General features: G+C 41.2%; 1 protein-coding gene across 4 annotated transcripts in view; it reads left to right on the top strand.

The window, feature by feature from the left end:
• Nucleotides 1-17985, top strand: part of specc1la (sperm antigen with calponin homology and coiled-coil domains 1-like a) — a 35030-nt gene extending 17045 nt beyond the window's left edge. For 3 of the 4 annotated variants that reach the window (XM_028577667.1, XM_028577665.1, XM_028577668.1), the window contains exons 8-17: nt 1840-2015; nt 3313-3476; nt 3699-3820; nt 5088-5178; nt 5812-5901; nt 5998-6154; nt 6499-6601; nt 10105-10221; nt 10334-10393; nt 14842-17985. In XM_028577667.1, the coding sequence (XP_028433468.1) occupies nt 1840-2015; nt 3313-3476; nt 3699-3820; nt 5088-5178; nt 5812-5901; nt 5998-6154; nt 6499-6601; nt 10105-10221; nt 10334-10393; nt 14842-14931 (1170 nt within the window). In that variant the 3' untranslated portion in view covers nt 14932-17985. The remainder of the gene's footprint in view (nt 1-1839; nt 2016-3312; nt 3477-3698; nt 3821-5087; nt 5179-5811; nt 5902-5997; nt 6155-6498; nt 6602-10104; nt 10222-10333; nt 10394-14841) is intronic. The other variant, XM_028577666.1, reaches the window with a different exon arrangement.
• Nucleotides 17986-18891: the final 906 nt, after the last annotated feature.

Here is an 18891-nt window from a genome sequence, read left to right as displayed (position 1 = left end):
TCACAGAGGAAGTATTGATATTGTTAGGTGTATATTAGTTTTGCATTGCCTGACCTTCCTCCACAGTGCTGCGGACGAGGGTCTGGCGAGTCCACACAGCATTCCGGGATGGGAGAAAAACATGCTCTGGTTTATTGGCATTTCTTTAAACCAATCACAATTGTCATGGGCGGTGCTAGGCACCACACGGAGCCCCAGTGCTGCTGCAAAATAGCCTCGGGAAGGTACTTGTTATGGTAGAACGTGTACATTCAAAAGTTGTTTTAGTCGTGCGACAGAAAATAGCCTAGATAGCCGTCTGGATTTACCCTGCAGAGATCTGAGGAGCAGTTAACCATAGTCCTCATAAATCCACCAGAGTTTAAAATTCCAACACAAAGAAAGCGTAAGGTAACGGACATCTGGCCTAAAAGATGGACATTCCGGCGGCACCGGAGCAATCCCGGAAGTGAAAGATTGTGGATATAGACTAGGTGTACATTGATATTGCACATGAGAGTTATGGAACGTGTGGTCTACTTGTAGTGTTGATTATGAAGTCTGACAGCCCCAGGAAGGACAAACCTGCAGTGTTTCTCCTTCACACCCTGCAGGGCAAGCATCCTATCGCTGAAGGAGCTACTCAGTGCTGTCAAAGTGTCCTTAGTCTATATCCTTTGCGTTCCACTTCCGGGATTGCTCCGGTGCTGCAGGAAATTCTGCCGGATGTACTGTATGTATTTTCCGTTTCCTTCCGCTTTCTTTGTGTTGGAATTTTAAATTTGGTGGATTTATGAGGACTATGCTTAAGTGCTCCTTACATCTCTGCAGGGTAAATCCAGACAGCTAGCTAGACTCTGTCCAATCTGAGTTTTCTCTCGCGCAACTATTTTGCAAGTAGTAAGGGTGGGAATCATAGGATACCTCACGTATTGTGAGGGATCCTGTGATTCACACCATGCATGGCTTACAGTATTGATAATATCACGATACAGCAATTCTGCAGTAATCAATATTTTGCTAGACAATGCTACAATGATAAATCCCAATATCGGTCTAACTATGAATACAAAATGCTCGTGAAAAAGTGAAGTGCAGGTTTTCTCTCTTTAGTCACTGCAAGCCCAAACTATTACAAAACAGCACAATTCTGCAAGTTTTTCAGTCTGTAAATTCAAATTACAGCAACTATGGGCATAGACTTTGGACTTAAACGTGGCTGGGACACCGTTATTTTCCTCAAACTGCTGTCAGTCATCCTGTTGAAAACCTCTTACTCTTTGGATAGTTAACTTATGTTCAAGCTTCCCTCATTCATGTGTTGAGCGCCACCTCGAGGAGCCATAATGTAGCGATGCTGCGAGCAGGGAAATCTATTAAGAGCGCCTTATTTTATTAATTAAAATATCGATATTTGGTGTCAGCGTACAGATTCTCATATCGCACGAAGGACAACTATATATTGCCGTTTCCTCCCCAGGGACTATGGATGAAAATTAGCTCATAGCTAACTCTGGTACTGCTAAGGAGCTGTGCATTTGTGCCTGTCAAATACATAAATCACAGAAATGAAGAAAAACAAACTAGATTCAGCCTTTTCCGGGTTCTTGCCCTCAAGTGGCCAAAACAAAATCATTAATACTGCTTAAATGATCCAAAGTATCATTTAGCCTAAAGTGTGTGTGTGTGTGTGTGTGTGTGTGTGTGTGTGTGTGTGTGTGTGTGTGTGTGTGTGTGTGTGTGTGTGTGTGTGTGTGTGTGTGTGTGTGTGTGTGTGTGTGTGTGTGTGTGTGTGTGTGTGTGTGTGTGTGTGTGTGTGTGTGTGTGTGTGTGTGTGTGTGTGTGTGTGTGTGTGTGTAGGAGGAGTCAATGGAGTGGCGTCAGTTCCAGGCCGATCTGCAGACAGCTGTTGTCATTGCTAATGACATCAAGTCCGAAGCACAGGAGGAGATCGGGGACCTGCGGCGCCGGCTGCAGGAGACCCAGGAGAAGAACGAGAAGCTGTGCAAGGAGCTGGACGAGGTCAAGAGCCGCAAGTAAGAGCCGTAGAGAGCTGCAGAGAGACGTTTAGAAGAGCTGCAGCAGTCACGCTGACATCGTCTGTCTTATGTTTCTAAACAAAACGAGGGTAGATTAAACTTTGCTTATTTAAATTATGATTCTGGGTGCTCAGTAGCAGGGTAGCATTCATTTATCGTTGATGTAGCCCACAGTTTAAAAATTGCCTTCACAGAACAAATTATTTATTTTTAATGACGATTTCAGCATAAATGTCCCTACAACATGATATAAGCCCCTGAATAATACCCATTCTCAAACCATATTTAATTTTAAATGCACATAATATTCCTTCTCCATATATCCCTTATTCCAAGAAGACAGTATTCTTAACTGTTTACATGACTAATGAAAATGAATAGTCCACTAATATTCCCGTTTACATGCAGCTGTGCATGACTTGTTCGACTGTGCGAACACCGCATACGTATTTCATTCCTTAAACCATCTTCTTGAAAACGTGTGCGTTTCGTTGTTTGTGCATATCCTAAAAACCTGTTGATGTTCAATTATTTCATAATTCATTCTTTTGAGCATGCATTTAGCAGCCCTGCAAACTGTTGGCTAGTTGGTTTGTGTACAAAAACCATAGCAACACTGAACACACAGAGCTGACCTTAAGCTGTAGCCTAAATGGGCAGGGGGCCGTAAACTGCAGTAAAACCCCCGATTGAGACGCATATTCCAAAGTCCAAAGAATTTTAGTCAGAAAATGCTATATTCATAGCCTGGTTGACACCAGTGGTTCTGGGAAAGGTTAATCGAAAGTTAATTTCCAAAGGGGCGTCACCAACGGACGCCGCTCAAATGCCTCTGGGCGCATTGGATAATCCTTCAACCAATCGGACCAATGATCCGGGTGACGCTGCGCTTCGGTGGCCGTCATGTTGAATGGAAACAAAAAGATGCTCGCAGTCGCTGTGCTGTCGTCGTGTAAAGCATGCCTCAACGGTTGTGATTGGTGTAAAGCCCGCCTCAGCGGTTGTGATTGGTGCCTCGATGGGACATTGGAAATGGGTTTGAATGGGCTCTTCGCCAGACTGACTTGCAGAGCAAATCTCAAATTTGCCAGAACTTCGTCAGGGTTTACCCAGGTTACTAAATTCAGGAAACAAAGGCCTTATTCTGAATATCCAAACGGAATATGATGTTGACCTGTATCTAATTCGGAATATTGTCATGTTTGGAATAATAGTTGAATATTAGTGTGCATGTAATGTAGAAGTTGAGGAGCTCTGAGTGTGCATACTAAGTAGGGTACTGTGTGTTTTCCAGGCAGGATGAGGAGAGAGGCCGGGTGTATAACTACATGAATGCTGTGGAGAGGGACCTAGCTGCTCTCAGACAGGGGATGGGCCTCAGCCGGCGATCCTCCACCTCCTCAGAGCCCTCGCCCACCGTCAAAACACTCATCAAAAGCTTCGACAGTGCGTCACAAGGTGCCACACAATCACAATATGCTCCACTTTCCTCACTTTAAAAAAAATTGTCCCTTTATCCACTTTCCTCACTTTTATATATTGCTGCTGGTATTAATAATAACATTTATACATAATATGTCTGTCCAAGGCTCTTTACACATGACATGAGAAGTGTATTTGGTTACCTGTGCAGAGCAGGTCTGAACTCAGCTGTCTGTTTTGGTTCCTTGTCACTCTTAGGTCCACCTTCCAATGGCACTGCCTCTGTGACTCCAACAGCCTCGGCTGCTCCGCTGCCACGCACACCCCTCAGCCCCAGTCCCATGAAGACGCCGCCAGCAGCTGCCGTTTCACCCATACAGGTACAGGAGGAAAGGCTTCGGATGAATATGTTTCTATGGTGTTACCTTACCAGTTCACTTTTGTAGTGATCCGTTAGGAAAAGATCTTTATTGACCACAACGTGAAACATAGTCTTTGGCTTCACTAGACTTTATTAAAAACCACGCAATTGATGAGGATAGACATTGGAAAATGTACTATCAACAAACATGATTTAAAAAGACATGAATATAGTTATATAAAAATTTAAATCTTATAAAAGGGAGAGGGAATGGATGCAAGATTTAGTTTGTAACAATTACAAGGTTTTTACAAAGGTGGATCAAAAACTCTTGACTGTAAAAAAAGAAGAAAAATTTCCTCAACCAATAAAGGAACACTCAATCCCTCAGATTTTCTGAAAACCGCAAAAAATATATATATATTTGGAGATACCTGGTTTTCTTTGGAGAGCAAGGAAGTGTTGTTTTTATATATTTAGGATTACAGTCCTCTTAACTAAGACCACTCACAGGATTTGTAACAGAAAGCCTTTTCTTTTTTTTTTATATTTGCTGTTTCAGAGACACTCCATATCTGGCTCGATGTCAGCAGCTAAGGAGCCATAATGTAGCGATGCTGCGAGCAGGGAAATCTATTAAGAGCGCCTTATTTTATTAATTAAAATATCGATATTTGGTGTCAGCGTACAGATTCTCATATCGCACGAAGGACAACTATATATTGCCGTTTCCTCCCCAGGGACTATGGATGAAAATTAGCTCATAGCTAACTCTGGTACTGCTAAGGAGCTGTGCATTTGTGCCTGTCAAATACATAAATCACAGAAATGAAGAAAAACAAACTAGATTCAGCCTTTTCCGGGTTCTTGCCCTCAAGTGGCCAAAACAAAATCATTAATACTGCTTAAATGATCCAAAGTATCATTTAGCCTAAAGAGTGTGTGTGTGTGTGTGTGTGTGTGTGTGTGTGTGTGTGTGTGTGTGTGTGTGTGTGTGTGTGTGTGTGTGTGTGTGTGTGTGTGTGTGTGTGTGTGTGTGTGTGTGTGTGTGTGTGTGTACTGTAAAAAAAGAAGAAAAATTTCCTCAACCAATAAAGGAACACTCAATCCCTCAGATTTTCTGAAAACCGCAAAAAATATATATATATTTGGAGATACCTGGTTTTCTTTGGAGAGCAAGGAAGTGTTGTTTTTATATATTTAGGATTACAGTCCTCTTAACTAAGACCACTCACAGGATTTGTAACAGAAAGCCTTTTCTTTTTTTTTTATATTTGCTGTTTCAGAGACACTCCATATCTGGCTCGATGTCAGCAGCTAAGCCGCTCTCCTCCCTGAGTGATAAGAGGCCCAGCTACACAGACATCACCATGCCAGGTGAGGCAGCTGCCCCAGGGATCACTTCAATGCATTCCATATGTTGTATTAATAAGGACAGTTTCCTTATTTCAGAATTGTTATTCCCATAAATGTTGATATAAATGTGTAAAGGGGCAGAATAATGTACTGTTAACTATGGGTCACACACAGGAAATGCCAGAGTCCTTTGTCCTCTGCTATACCTCCGTTCCAGTGAACTAACGATTAACAGGCGTGGGCCTCCCCTCTCTCATGGGAAATAACATGACGGCTTCTCCCCAGAGGCCTGGTGTTGGGAGTTAGCAGGTTTACTGTATGTTGACTTCATGTTCTAGTTAATCAAAACACTAGAGTGGATGATAAGAGGGACTGACGAACCACCACGTAGTGTAGCATTTCCCACAGTTTTGTTCTCACCAGAAATGAGTTCAAGTGTTTTATGTGAACGTGCAGACTTGGTCATAGCCTCCAATTTTCCATTTATTTTTCTCTGATTTATTGTTTTCTTGCTGAGCGAAGCATCCTTGTTCGTCCGGTATTCCTTGAGCTCAGAGAGGCTAAAATGTGGCTCTTTGCTGACCCTGTTTTCTAATTTCAGAGGAAGCCCCTTATAGCGCTATATGTGATGTAAATACTGTAATGTATCCACAGCTGATCACCTTCTCAGGGGAACCTCGGCTAGCCGGCCTGCGGCTGTCCTCCAGAGGGTCTCTAACATGGACTCCACCAAGGCAATCTCAGGTTAGAGATGCTAGCTAAGCAGTCGTTAGGTTAGTTAAAAAAAAGTTTAGTTTAAAAAAAAAAAAGGTCTATAATTGTGTCCCCCATCCTGAGCAGTGTCCCGCCGGAGCAGTGAGGAGATAAAGAGGGACATGTCTGCCCCAGACGCCGCTTCAACCTCCCTGATGGCCTTGAGTGCTGCTTCCTCCCCGCTCTCCCTGTCCTCCTCCTCCCCCACCGCCTCCGTCACCCCCACAACACGCAGCCGTCTAAGGTACCACTTTCTGGGGCACCGCATGTTATACTGATATGGTATAACTGGGTTGCGTTATTTGCCTGTAATTCCAGCAAATGTGCTCACACTGCCCGTTTAAAGTCAGTGTCTCGGTTTTTCATTCTCGTCAGTGATTGTAATCTGTCAGTTGATTGTGTGACATCACCTTTGTCAAACCCTAGTTGTGATTGGTTTCCGGACGAAACATACAGCCCATGACAGCTTTCCTAGCTCACTAAGCAAACATGCTTACCATGCAACCGGTTCGCCTCATTGACATGGTAAATCTTTTAAGACTGTGGCAGCGTGTTTGCTTACATGTCTCTTCTGTGTGTCTGTTACAGAGAAGAGAGAAAGGACCCGCTGTCAGCACTGGCTAGAGAGTATGGAGGCTCCAAGAGAAATGCTTTGCTAAAGTGGTGCCAGAAGAAGACTGAGGGTTATCAGGTGGGTCTCTAGAAGGTACCAGCTAGGGGTGCAAGATATATTGCCTCAATATCGTTATTGCAATATTATATCAAAAGTGTTGCAATAAATATGCAATATTTTGTTAATTTTGTGGAGCGCTGCGTCCCATCCGTTGGCTGTGTGGCTTAGTTGTTTTCGAACACTATAATGATCATGTTTCATTTCAAACTTTGTGTTGTAAGAAAACTTGTTTAATTTAAGAATCTATTTTGATGCGTTTTCCCATAATGTTTGTAATTTTACATATGTTTAAAAATATAGAAATGAATATCTAACACAATATCACATTATGTCAATATCGTGCAACCCTAGTACGAGCTGATCTGATTGCACATGAAGTGTCTATAACTATAACTCTTCTCCGGTGGCTTTGGCACTAAATAACAAACATTGTTAGTCTATGGATAGCACACCATACTCCTACAAAAACTTTTTTTGAAACATTTTTATTAATGAAAATATATCATGAATGAGTGGAAAATATTACAACATATAATATTTATATGAAGTGATTCATGGGATTAAATAACAACGCTCTGGTGTTGACATATTGGAAATGTTTGGATCACATCAGCTGTGCCGTTGACACGGCGCCATATAGCCTACATGTGAATTTTGCGGATGTATAGCAGCTAAATCTGTCTAAGGAAAAATATTTATATCAGCAGATATCTTAGTAACAACAAGATTTAGCTAGCAAAGCATTTTAGTGTATTTGTGCGGTATTTTTGTCAGTTTGGGAAATCCCACTATCTCTACAAAGCAAACGTAAGCTCAAGTTGACTGGCTGACTCTCTTTTTATATACAGTCTATAGGCTGACGAAACAGGGATTACAAATTGTCCCACAATGTGAATACAGTTTGAGTGTATCTTTTATTTTGTACTGTTGTATGTATAATGAGCCTCGGTCCTAGCCGCATCACTGCCGTGCCAATAATGATGTTAAATCACACCCTCTCGTGTAATATTGCTTAACTCAATTTTACACATTATAGTCTGTTTAAAGGTGTTGGAGAGTACTACTGCATATTATGTGAAAACCGATTATATAATGCCTTTTGTGGCTCCAGAGGGAGCGGAGTGAAATCTGATAAATGAATGTAAAAAGTGACGCCACTAGAGTAAGTGTTGGTTGGGTCTGAAGGATCGAAGGATGTTATGATAAAGTAAATAAGAAACTACTACTTATTTATCTTGTACTACATTTCTGAACTTGATTATGTCTGTTTGGGTGCTTAGTTTAAAGCTATAGTGAGTAATTTCTGTCTCCCCCATGAGGAATTCTGAGTAATGACAACAATTATGTTGGTGCATCCACATGATACAAACCTTCCGTGAACGCGCTTCACCCCCACCCCTCCTCCACGCAGTTGCTACGTAGCCAAGGAGGACAGGGAGGATTAAAAAAATATGGACTCTTCAGAAGAGGTAGTTATCTTCACTCGAGTTTCTGTCGCCGGAGGACACAATCTTCTGAACATAGCCAAACTGAGAAATACAGAGAGTTTTGTGGAGCTGATAATCTTAATTCTCTTCTCTTTGTAGCAACTCATTTCGCAATGGCGTGAATGTAACGGACGTTCACTAATATCAAAATGTTAATTAATGAATTTTGCAAAATATGAAAAGGATGTGAACTTATTCATTTATAATAATCAGAGTTGATTGTTATTATTTTTGCTATTAGACGAGTACATATTGTCAACAGGCTAATCATTTTATGACTGGACAGTGAGAAAATAGGATGGACCTTTTTCACAGCAGACATTTTGACTTGTCATATTAGGAAAAGCACAGCTGAAATTGATAACCTTAACAATGGCTCAATTCCATCAAGTGTCCCAGTAAGCTATTTCAGTGAGTCAGCATGCACAATACCAGGGCCTCTCCTAGGTGGAATGCAGCCATCAGTAATGGTTTTGAATACACCTGTGCTTTTCTTACTATGACATCAACATGTCTGCTGTGAAAAAGGTCTATTGCTGAACCCTGTCTGCTGAACTGTCCCTGAGCAAGCACGTCATATGTAGCAGTTCGCTGAGCTGTGACTATGACCAAGTGCATCACAGTTATAATCCTTGGGATTTCACTCCTGATTTGGTGACTCCTGTGGTTACTGGTGGTAACAGCAAGTACAGTTTAATACTACAGTTCCCAGAATTATGGAGGCAGAAAACACTCGTTTAGCACAAGTACAAAATGTAAATACTTTACTATTTCATACAAGTGCCAACCACAAGTAGTGTCAAAAACAGGGATTGAGTTCATGAAAATCTTCAGGATCATAACTTTGACTCTTTTGAGTGAAGGTGTCCCTTTCCTTCAGGGCTGCAATTTAAGATTATTTTTATTGTCTGTTGCTCTGTTGATTATTTTCTCGATTCGATTAGTTGTTAGTTTATAAAATGTCAGAAAATGGTCAAAAAAGTGGATCAGTACTTTCCAAAGCCCAAGATGACGGCCTCAAGTGTCATGTCCGCAACTTAAATATATTCAGTTTACCGTCATAGGAGTAAAGAAACTAGAAAATATTCACATTGCAGAAGCTGGAATCACAGAATTTTGACTTCTTTTTTTCATAAAAAATGACTCAAACCGATTAATCGATTATCAAAGTAGTGGCGAATCATTTAATAGTTAATTGACTAATCTTCGCAGCTTTACTTTCCCTGTCTTTCTTTTCAGTCTAATGTGGTGGTGGTGTTGCGGATACGTAGCACCGTGGTGACTGCTCTCTCCTTGTAGGTCTTATTTGTTGATTGCAGTGACTCAGTTGACTCGAATCAAAGAACGCCTGTCTAAACGCGTGCAGAGAGGATAAATGTAAAAGCATTGACCTAGAAATGACTGGGCTTAAAATGACAATCAACAGGTGTGTCAAGAGTCACTTGCCATATTGAAGTGATGTTTACCCCTTTTAACAGATGTAGCTTATGGTTACCATGACACCTTAGGTTCTCTACAGGAAGTCTGCAACATTTAACACATCCTGTGAGTTACCCAACTGACAAAAACATGAGGCTTTCTCTGAATCATTTTGTACTATTCAGATTATAGCTGTGACACGTGAGCATCAAGTTACATATAACCTTAGTGGTTGTTTGGAATCACAGATTTACAGCCCCTGCAAATGTCAGATAGCAGTTGATGGTGAAAAAGATGATAAATGTGATATGGATGAGCAATGTTGACAACTCGTATAAAATCCCATTAAATGTCATCTGATCAGGCCTGCTGTTCTCTGCGGTTTAATCATTTTAAATGGTTCCATGACAACTGAATTTATTGTGATCATATTATTGTTGAAAGCTGTAAAGCACTGACATTCATGACCTGGGATAAAATTTTGTACCCTCTTAGCTCAGATAAGGCCCAGGAATTGGTTTTCCATTGATTTTTTTGTTGTTGTTGTCCTGGACTGTAAATGCTCCGTCGAGTTAAATCAGAGTTGAAGTGCATCGTCGTTGCTTTGTTTTTCAGAACATTGATATCACAAACTTCAGCAGCAGTTGGAATGATGGCCTGGCCTTCTGCGCTGTGCTTCACACCTACCTGCCTGCACACATCCCCTACCAGGAGCTAACCAGCCAGGAGAAGGCAAGTAGAGCTGCGGGGAAAGCCTCCACCTTTAAGCCATCATCACTCTATCATTATCATAGTTAAACATGGTATTTCACCAAGTGTGACTTTGACTCTTTTCTTTTCTCAGAGAAGAAACTTCACCTTAGCTTTCCAGGCTGCAGAGAGCGTGGGCATCAAATGCACTTTGGTAAGCTTTATACCGATATGAAATTACTTTATTAAAATAAATTAGGGCTGTAAAAATTAACGCATTAACTGGTTATTAGTTAACGCAATTTCCTTTTAACGTGGGGTGGAACGAGAGGGGTTACAGTAATACATCCATAAACTGGAGTGGATGGCTAGCAGAAACAAAGCTCCTTGAGCAGAAATTAAATAAAAAATGAATCGATTGACAGCCCTAAAATACATATATACCAAAATAATGGAAAACTGTACTCCTAGTGTAAAAAAGGTGTATAGCAAAACTTTGGGTCAGATTTGAAATGCCATAATTTGGAATTTATGTATGCTCTGAGGAATGTGCACAGAAAAATGTATGTAGGGAATGGGTTTTCTTTCTCTTTTTGCTCTTTTTAGAAGGCTTTATGTTTGACTCACATGTGCCTGTCCCCTATATTGATCTTGACGCTATAGTTATTTTTTTCCATTCTATTCTGACATGCTCCCCTAGCTCATACGGTAATATAAATACATTTCAACCACCTACATTGCTCTAATCATTTACCAGGGATGAACTACAGTATGTTCTGCAGAAGTAAAGTGTGTCGTCTATAGTTCTGCTTTTAATCTCATAAACCTCAACTGTGTGTATAAAATGATGCTCAAAACATTGAGAATATTTCCATTTGATGGAAACATTCAACCAAAACCCCCACATATTCTTGAGTTTGAATACACAGAATGTCTCTCAATGTGAACATTATATAGCCTCAATGAAGACTTGGAACAAGTTGATACAAAAACATATATGATACTGTCAGACAGTGTGGAGTAAAATTATTTTCCCAACTTTAAATTTACGCAGCAGGGAAATAAGCTTACTCGCTTTCTTGTTGAGAGTGAGATTGATACAACTCCCATTTCTGTAAGGTAAAGGGAGCCATGTGATGGTTAGCTTAGCTTAGCATTAAGACTGGGAACAGGGAATCAGCTTGCTTGGGTCTGTGCAAAGTAAAAGTAACAATATTCACTTGCACAACAGCAGTACAAAAACTAGCGCTGTGACTTCATGGAGCCTCCGCTGTTTGCAGCAGGTCTCCGAAACAGGTCTCCGAAAGTCATTCGGCCAAGAAATAGTCCAGCACATAACTCCGCCTTGTAATAGACAATTTTGTTATGTTGGTACAACAAAACATGACTAAAGGTTCACTAACTAGATCTCCTTTCACACATGCACTGCAAACCTGAACTTATTTTGGAGGAGGAGCTGTATGTGAGTACGCAAATTTCCGAATCAGTTGGATCGGACATCAGGCGGTCTTTACCCTGCTGTCTACTTAGTACAAAGTCTGTGTAACATCCGATAGAGCCCAACGTAGGAGAATTCACAGCAAGCGAGGGGGCGTGTTGATGACGTTTCTGTCGGCTCGTGCAAAACTGGAAAAAATAACATCCAAGGGTAAAGAAAGAAGGGTGATTTACACAAAGACTGCAACGAGAATGTCTAACTAGAGTAGGGTGACCAGATATCCCGGAACTAAAACCAGGACACTTTGCGCGTGACCGTACTGCTTGAGCACGCACACGCTTTTTAACGTGAAACGTGCCAGCCCAGATCAGACATAGATACAGACAGATTAGACACAATTTTGCCAACAGCACACGTAGGCCTACTGCTCACAACATAATGGTGTCTCTGTGTTAATAGTCATGAATTTTCTTGGTATGTAGCCTACATAGTATCTAAGGCATAATATTAAAAGATATTGAGTGAGTTTCGTTTGGGACAAGCTTTATTTTTCAGAATTAAAGCATTCAAAATGAATTAAATTACACGGTGTGCATTTATGTCAAAACCTAGAGACTTTCAAACATCAAAATGTCATTTATTAATATGTAGTTGTGTCAAAATGACACACAAACATCTTTTCGTATTCTATTTTGCCTGGAAACGCTTTCAACACGCTTGCGTGTTGTGTGAAAAATAGGCGTCGGTCCTATTTCTAGCATGCACGCGTTTTCGGCAGGGCTCGAGCTGCGTCTGAGACGGGCGTGTCACGCAGGCAGTGTGAAAGCTCTAACCTGTTAACAGTGTGAAGGAGGCCTAAGCTTTAAAACCAAGGCGGGGTAAACTTCGCTTCAGAACTCGAACCTCCTATGGCGCCATTTTGATGCTACAAAGCCATCACCTCCCGTTAGCATTCCACTGACTAGCATTCATTTGATGTCACTTTGACTGCGAATAACTTTACATCTGAAGCGTTTAAAGACTCTATTTGTCCATTGTTTAGTTCTAAAGAAACACAACAATGTATAAAAGGCTCCATTACCTTGTACCTCACGTTATGGCTCCGTAGCAGACGTTTTTGTAAAAATAGGCTAACGATTGTGTCACATAGTAGAGGAATTACCGTATAGTACAGGATAAGCTTGCAGGCAGTTTCGACTTAAATGAGTTGTTTAGGCTTAATTACTAATGTTAACTAGCATTTTAGTTAGCAATAATTAGCCTGTGCCAATGTTATCTCCTTACATATACCTACACTCTCCATCTCTGTAAGATTGGGAATGATTGAGATTTCTCACGTCACATTTACGTTGTCTCTCTCAGTTGGAGGCTGTGCAGTAAAGCTGGCGATCACCGGAAAAGTGCTTCTAATAGCCTTCACTGGTCTCCGTCCAGAGCAACGGGATCTGTTGGTCCATTCTTATATACTGTCTATGGATAAAACGAGACCGATAAGAAGAGGTATTGCAACAATGTTTACAAATATACATTGTAGCGCTGGCTGCACAGATTATGCAGACGCAGACCACTTATGTAATTGCGGGCAACCTGGACAATGTCATAGTGGTTGGTGTAAACCGGACATTTTAGCGTCCCGACGGGCTTTTGACGGGACTCAAACTGTCTCCCAATTAATTATGTTCTCGTCCGGGCTCAGCTCTCGCTCCCATTTCTTTACTATTGCGAGTTCTCCCACGGATGCTTGTATTAATTTAGCATAAATCCTGGACACTAATCCTCTCGCAGGAAAATCAACAAGCCATTTAATAATTGGGTGGGTCTCAAGACTCTTCCCCCATGGTACTCCATAACGTTTTAGGGCTGATCTTAAGCGAAGATAAAGGAAGAAGGATGTCCTAGGGATCTCAAAGCTAGCTCTCAGGTTTTCAAAACTTAACATACCTTCCTCATTGAATAGCTGGTGTAGAGTATAAATACCTCTTTCACTCCACTGGTTATAAACCAAAGGTTTGTTACCAGACATTAAGTGCATGTTGTGCCAAAAATGGGTGTACAAATGCCACTTATTGGTGTATCGTTGTTGCTCCTTGACCTGTTTAAAGTTGGTCAGTGTATTGGTGATAATAGGGGCCATAGGCTAGCATACACTTTTTTTGGACACCCCTGTAAAGGCGAAGTCTTGCAGTCTTAGACCAGTGAGGTTTTGCTCTATTTCTCTCCATGGGTGTGTGGATGAGGGGTCCATCCACACTCTGAGGGCCCGTAGCTGAAAGGCTCTGTGGTAAACTTTAAGGTTGGGGAGGGCCAGGCCTCCCCTGTTTGTGGTACGTTGGAGGGTAGAGTATTTTAGCCTAGGTTGTTTATTATTCCAAATATACCGCCAAATTACGGTATAAAGTTTCTTCCAGAAATTCATTGGTGGGGGTAAGGGGATCATTGTACTTAAGAAATTCACACAAGGAACTATGTTCATTTTAACATCTGATATCCTCGACCGTAGTGATGCGCAGACCAATGAGACAGATCTCTTTGAACACTACTTAGTATAGTTTCATAGTTGTCCTGGACAACTCGCTGTAGCGATGCATGAATGGTGATGCCTAAATATGTAATTTTGTTTTGGGTTGGTATTGTATCTCTAATAGCTGTTGTTGCCTGTCTGTTGTTCAACAGAAGAAGATTAGATTTATTCCAGTTGATTGACTTGATAGACTTGTCTTTTTTATGACCAAATTACGAACTGGCTCTGTGACGCAGTGTAATCCGCATCATAATCTTTGTGCTGCATGTTTTACCAAGTCGCCACCCCCTCGTCTAAACCAGACAGAGTATTTTCAGTAAGTGAGATTGTGTCTGATACGGACAATCTCCTGTTGTGTGCTACATGTATGAAAGGGAAACTCCAGACCATGTCGGGACATGATTCTTCACACATTGTCCTTTAGTCCAGCTTTGAGCCTCAACTTGAGTCCATCAGTGGGTGGAGATTACTCCATTAGATAGTAGTAGTTATTATGGGGCTTGTTCCATTGTTGCCACGTACATTCTCCAAATTAATTATAAATTATCTTGTTGAATTAAGAGAGGGTGAATTGTATTATTTATTATTATCGTTCTTTTTTTAATCTAGAAAATACTGTCTTTTAGTGGGACAGAACTTTAGTTTAGCAGTCCCCCCACCCACACCCCCACCCCCTCCTTAACTGTCTCTTTCTCTCTTCCAGGATATAAATGAGATGGTGCACACAGAGAGGCCAGACTGGCAAAGTGTCATGACTTATGTCACAGCCATATACAAGTACTTTGAGACCTGACTCCATCTTCTCAGCCACTCTGCTCCTGCAGCACAATCAGATCCACGCCAGCCCTCCTGAGCACCCAGCAACCTCTCAACCCCACGGGTCGCTGTTATACCTCATTGACCCCCTCCCCGCTTCGCCACAGCAACACCGAGTCACACTGCATTTTGGCCCTCAGTATTTAACAACGCTAAAGGCAGACCAGAACCTCACTGGACTCACACACTGCTACTCCATCCTTCCACTGAAGCGTAGAAGGTGCTTTGAGTAGAGTTGTAGTCTAAGGGCTTGCCTGTACTGTTAACACTAGTAAGCCATGAAAAGCAACTGTGGCCAAAGCCTGGTGAACAAAGTATGATCTGACCAGCGGTGGACTCCCGAAGATCATCTTTGCCTTCAGTTCACGTCTGAAGGAGCAGCATGAAAAAAAAATTCTCAGTGCCTTCTACCTGGCTTTACTTGGCAGATAATGTTCCTTCACCCAGTTTCCAGGGCGTTAAAGGGGGAATTCCTGCTAATCTGACTTTCAGCGTGGTACTTTGCAAGAGGAGTGATTTTCATAAACAGTCCCAATGTTTTTTTTCTTTTGTTGGTTGTTAATATTGTGTGGAAGCTTCTACAGAATAACAAAGCAAAAGTCAGTGTTGTTGGAATTCCCCCCACAACCCTAAAAATTCCCTTTTTGAAAAGAAATTCAGATGGACACAGCCTTTTTTGCACCAAGTCTTCCAGACGTTACAGTTTGATACAGATTCCTCTCTTTCAATGGATAAAGTGCCTGTGTGAATTTTGAAGCAGGAGACCAGGATATGAACTCCCTCTACAGAGGCAGTGTCTTTTCACTACAGTTTGTGAAGCTGGAGATTTAGAGGAGTTGTTGCCAAATATGTTTCAGAGCCTTTTGATTGTCCATTTCTGACTTATTGGTCTTCAGGACAGAGTGATGCTGCAGACAGCTACTACAACAGCATTGGATCATCATGCCTGACTGAAATATGCTACATTCTACAACACTACTACACATTTTATTAAGCAGCACTAACACACTCTTATGATGGTTTTTCACTAAAAGATTCATGAAGGTTGACTAATGTTCAGTTGATGTGTATGGAGTTGAACGCTAATGTGCGTGTTTGCATTTTGTAGGCCTGCATTTGCCATCTTGCACTTCGACTTCTTTCATTAGGCACATACAGCACACGGCATAATGTAATCCTAACCAAAATATGAGGAGTATTTAGTCTTTAGATATGTTTTGATTGACATTTAAGTTTTGTTTAGATCAGAGAGCCTCAAATGTTATCAGCCTGATGGTCTAATTAGAAAAGTAATCTCTCACCATGGCCTTCATGTTGGGGAAATGTGCTCTAGTTTTGGAAACTAGCAAAAATAGATTCATAGGTAAAGACGCACTTTTTAAGGTCAGGTCAGCGTCTCATTAAAGGAATAGTTTGACATTTTGAGAAATACTCTTCACTGTTTTGCAGACAGTTGGATCAGAAGATTGATACCATTTTAAGAAATGTGATTGGTATCAATCTTCTCATCCAAACACTCGGCAAGAAAGAAAACAAGTGCATTTCCCAAAACGTCAAACTATTCCTTTAACAACAGCAAACCTTGCAAAACCACGATATTGAGCACAAAATATGCACAAGTGATTGGACAATTAATTGTGCCACTGACTTATTGTTTGTGTTAATACTAATGCTGTTAGGTAGTTTTTGAAATTCCTAATGCGACTAACCGTCACTACAGAGATATGTTGTGGCACACAGTCATTTAGTGTGTGATTTCAGTCAGCAGCATTGTTTACCTTTTTAAGTCTCTCTATTTAGTATTTATAAGCAGTATAACTTTAATAAATGGTTTATAACACACTGTATTATAGTTGTAAGCAGCTTTAAGGACATGTTTAAAAGTGTAGTGTTAGTCAGCAATTATAAATAAAAATAAGACTTATATTATTACAACCCTGTCACTATATTTCCATTCATTATCTGTTAAAACAGCAGCCTCCACTTACGGGTGTCCACAGGAGGAGTTAATGTTGTGGACAAATACATTTAATAAACTCTTATCTGCTTACAATTACATTATAGTGAATTATAAACCATTTATTAAATGTGTACTTGCTGTCTTAAAATGCTAAATAGGGTGATATAAAGTAAAGTGTTACCATGTAATGCTGTCTTGACTGCTGTGTTTTATCGCGCCTCAACATACCAAGTTCACTGTATTTATTCGCATGGTTTCCAATCATTATAGTGCGTGTTTGTGTGTCTTAGAGTGTATAGGAATCTATTACACATACAGTAAGTAGCTGCACTGAGATAAGCTTTTTGTATTCCGCCCTAATTTCCTGCCTTAACAATTGAGCTGCGGCTTCTGCAAGCGAAACTGACATTTGAAACCGCGGTTATCTTTGCCCTCCAGGCACACGTCGTCGCAGTGTGGCAACCTTTTCTAAAACAATGTCCTTCTTGCCTGTGCCTCTTGAGCAACACTGCTAGTGAGCGATGGCCATAAACCGTGTCTGGTGAAGGTGGCTGCGCACCGTTTTGATTCGGAACAGATGAAGCTGCCAGCTGGCATCAATAGCGAAATCAGAAACAACATCTCTGTCTCGATTTAGAAGCACATTCTGCCGTGCCGTTTGCCAAGCCACATCATTACAATGTGTCCAGCTGCATTAGATGAGACATTCAGTGATTTAATGTTAGCACAAGAGCCTGCAACAATGAAAGTTTCTTTTTTTGTGTGTGAGAGAGAGAGAGAGAGAGAGTATGAGTGAGTTATTTAATGACATTTGAAAGAATTGGCTCTCTGTTGATAGGGGTTTGTGATGCCATGATGCTGAGGATTATCAAGCAACCAACCGTTTCGTTGTGTTCTGCCTGGTTCCACCGCTGGCCCACGGGTTGTATTGCTCCCGACAGGAACTGTCTAGAGAGCTACAGGAAGATTTGAAGCCTCTCCATCCTGGAAGTGGAATGTGTTTTTGATCACGCTTTAGTGATCCTGGGACTTTACGAGGTCCAGCGTGTGCTGACGTGGAGTGATTGATGAGGAGAGACCAAAAACGGCTGGCAAAAGCTAGGAAGCACATTCCACCTCCTCATGATACAGCCGCGAGGGACACGTCACACTGTTTACGGCTGGAGATGATGCCCTTTTAAGTGTGTAGCTTTACCGCAACGAGCAAAGCTAATGTGAACAGTGCATTATGTCTTTATTGGGTCCACTTCATCACAATACATTCTTTTATTTATTTTTTGTGTTTACTTGAAAATGCTCAGAGAATTCCACTGAACCTACTTTAGTTTGTCTTTTTGTTTCCATGTTGCCTTTTATTTTTACACATTTTTTTTTTTTTTCCTGATCACACTACATGCAGTGCTGAAATGGTCCCTGTGTGTGTGTGTGTGTGTGTGTGTGTGTGTGTGTGTGTGTGTGTGTGTGTGTGTGTGTGTGTGTGTGTGTGTGTGTGTGTGTGTGTGTGTGTGTGTGTGTGTGTGTGTGTGTGTGTGTGTGTTACAGTATTAAGTGCACACTACGATGATAATCAGTTGTAAATAAAAGCCAATTGAAACAGCCTTGTTTTTTTGTCGTCACTGTCTTCGCAAGTGGTTTTAAATTGACCTGAGGGTCAGAAATATCCAAAACGTTACATTTCCAGTTGACTCACAGTAAATATTTTTATTTTTTTTACCTTTTATTTATTCAGGGAAGGTTCTTTGAGAGGAAACCTCTCTTTTTCAGGAACGCCCTGAACAGTTCCACACACATTCCCACCTGGAAGCTGTCTGATCAGTGGTGGAAATGAGGGAGGTGCAAGTGCTGCTCTTGAACTTCCCACACCCAGATTGAGCCTGTCGGTTATTAAATGGTGCATTTCATTTAAACAGTAATTACATCTGTGACATGGCTCTGGCAGTCACTGAGTAAACAAAAAAAACTGCATATGTGTCTGTT

This window comes from Perca flavescens, chromosome 5 (assembly GCF_004354835.1).
Source record: "Perca flavescens isolate YP-PL-M2 chromosome 5, PFLA_1.0, whole genome shotgun sequence".
Taxonomy (NCBI): Eukaryota; Metazoa; Chordata; class Actinopteri; order Perciformes; family Percidae; genus Perca; species Perca flavescens.
This window is presented reverse-complemented; position numbering and strand designations above follow the sequence as displayed.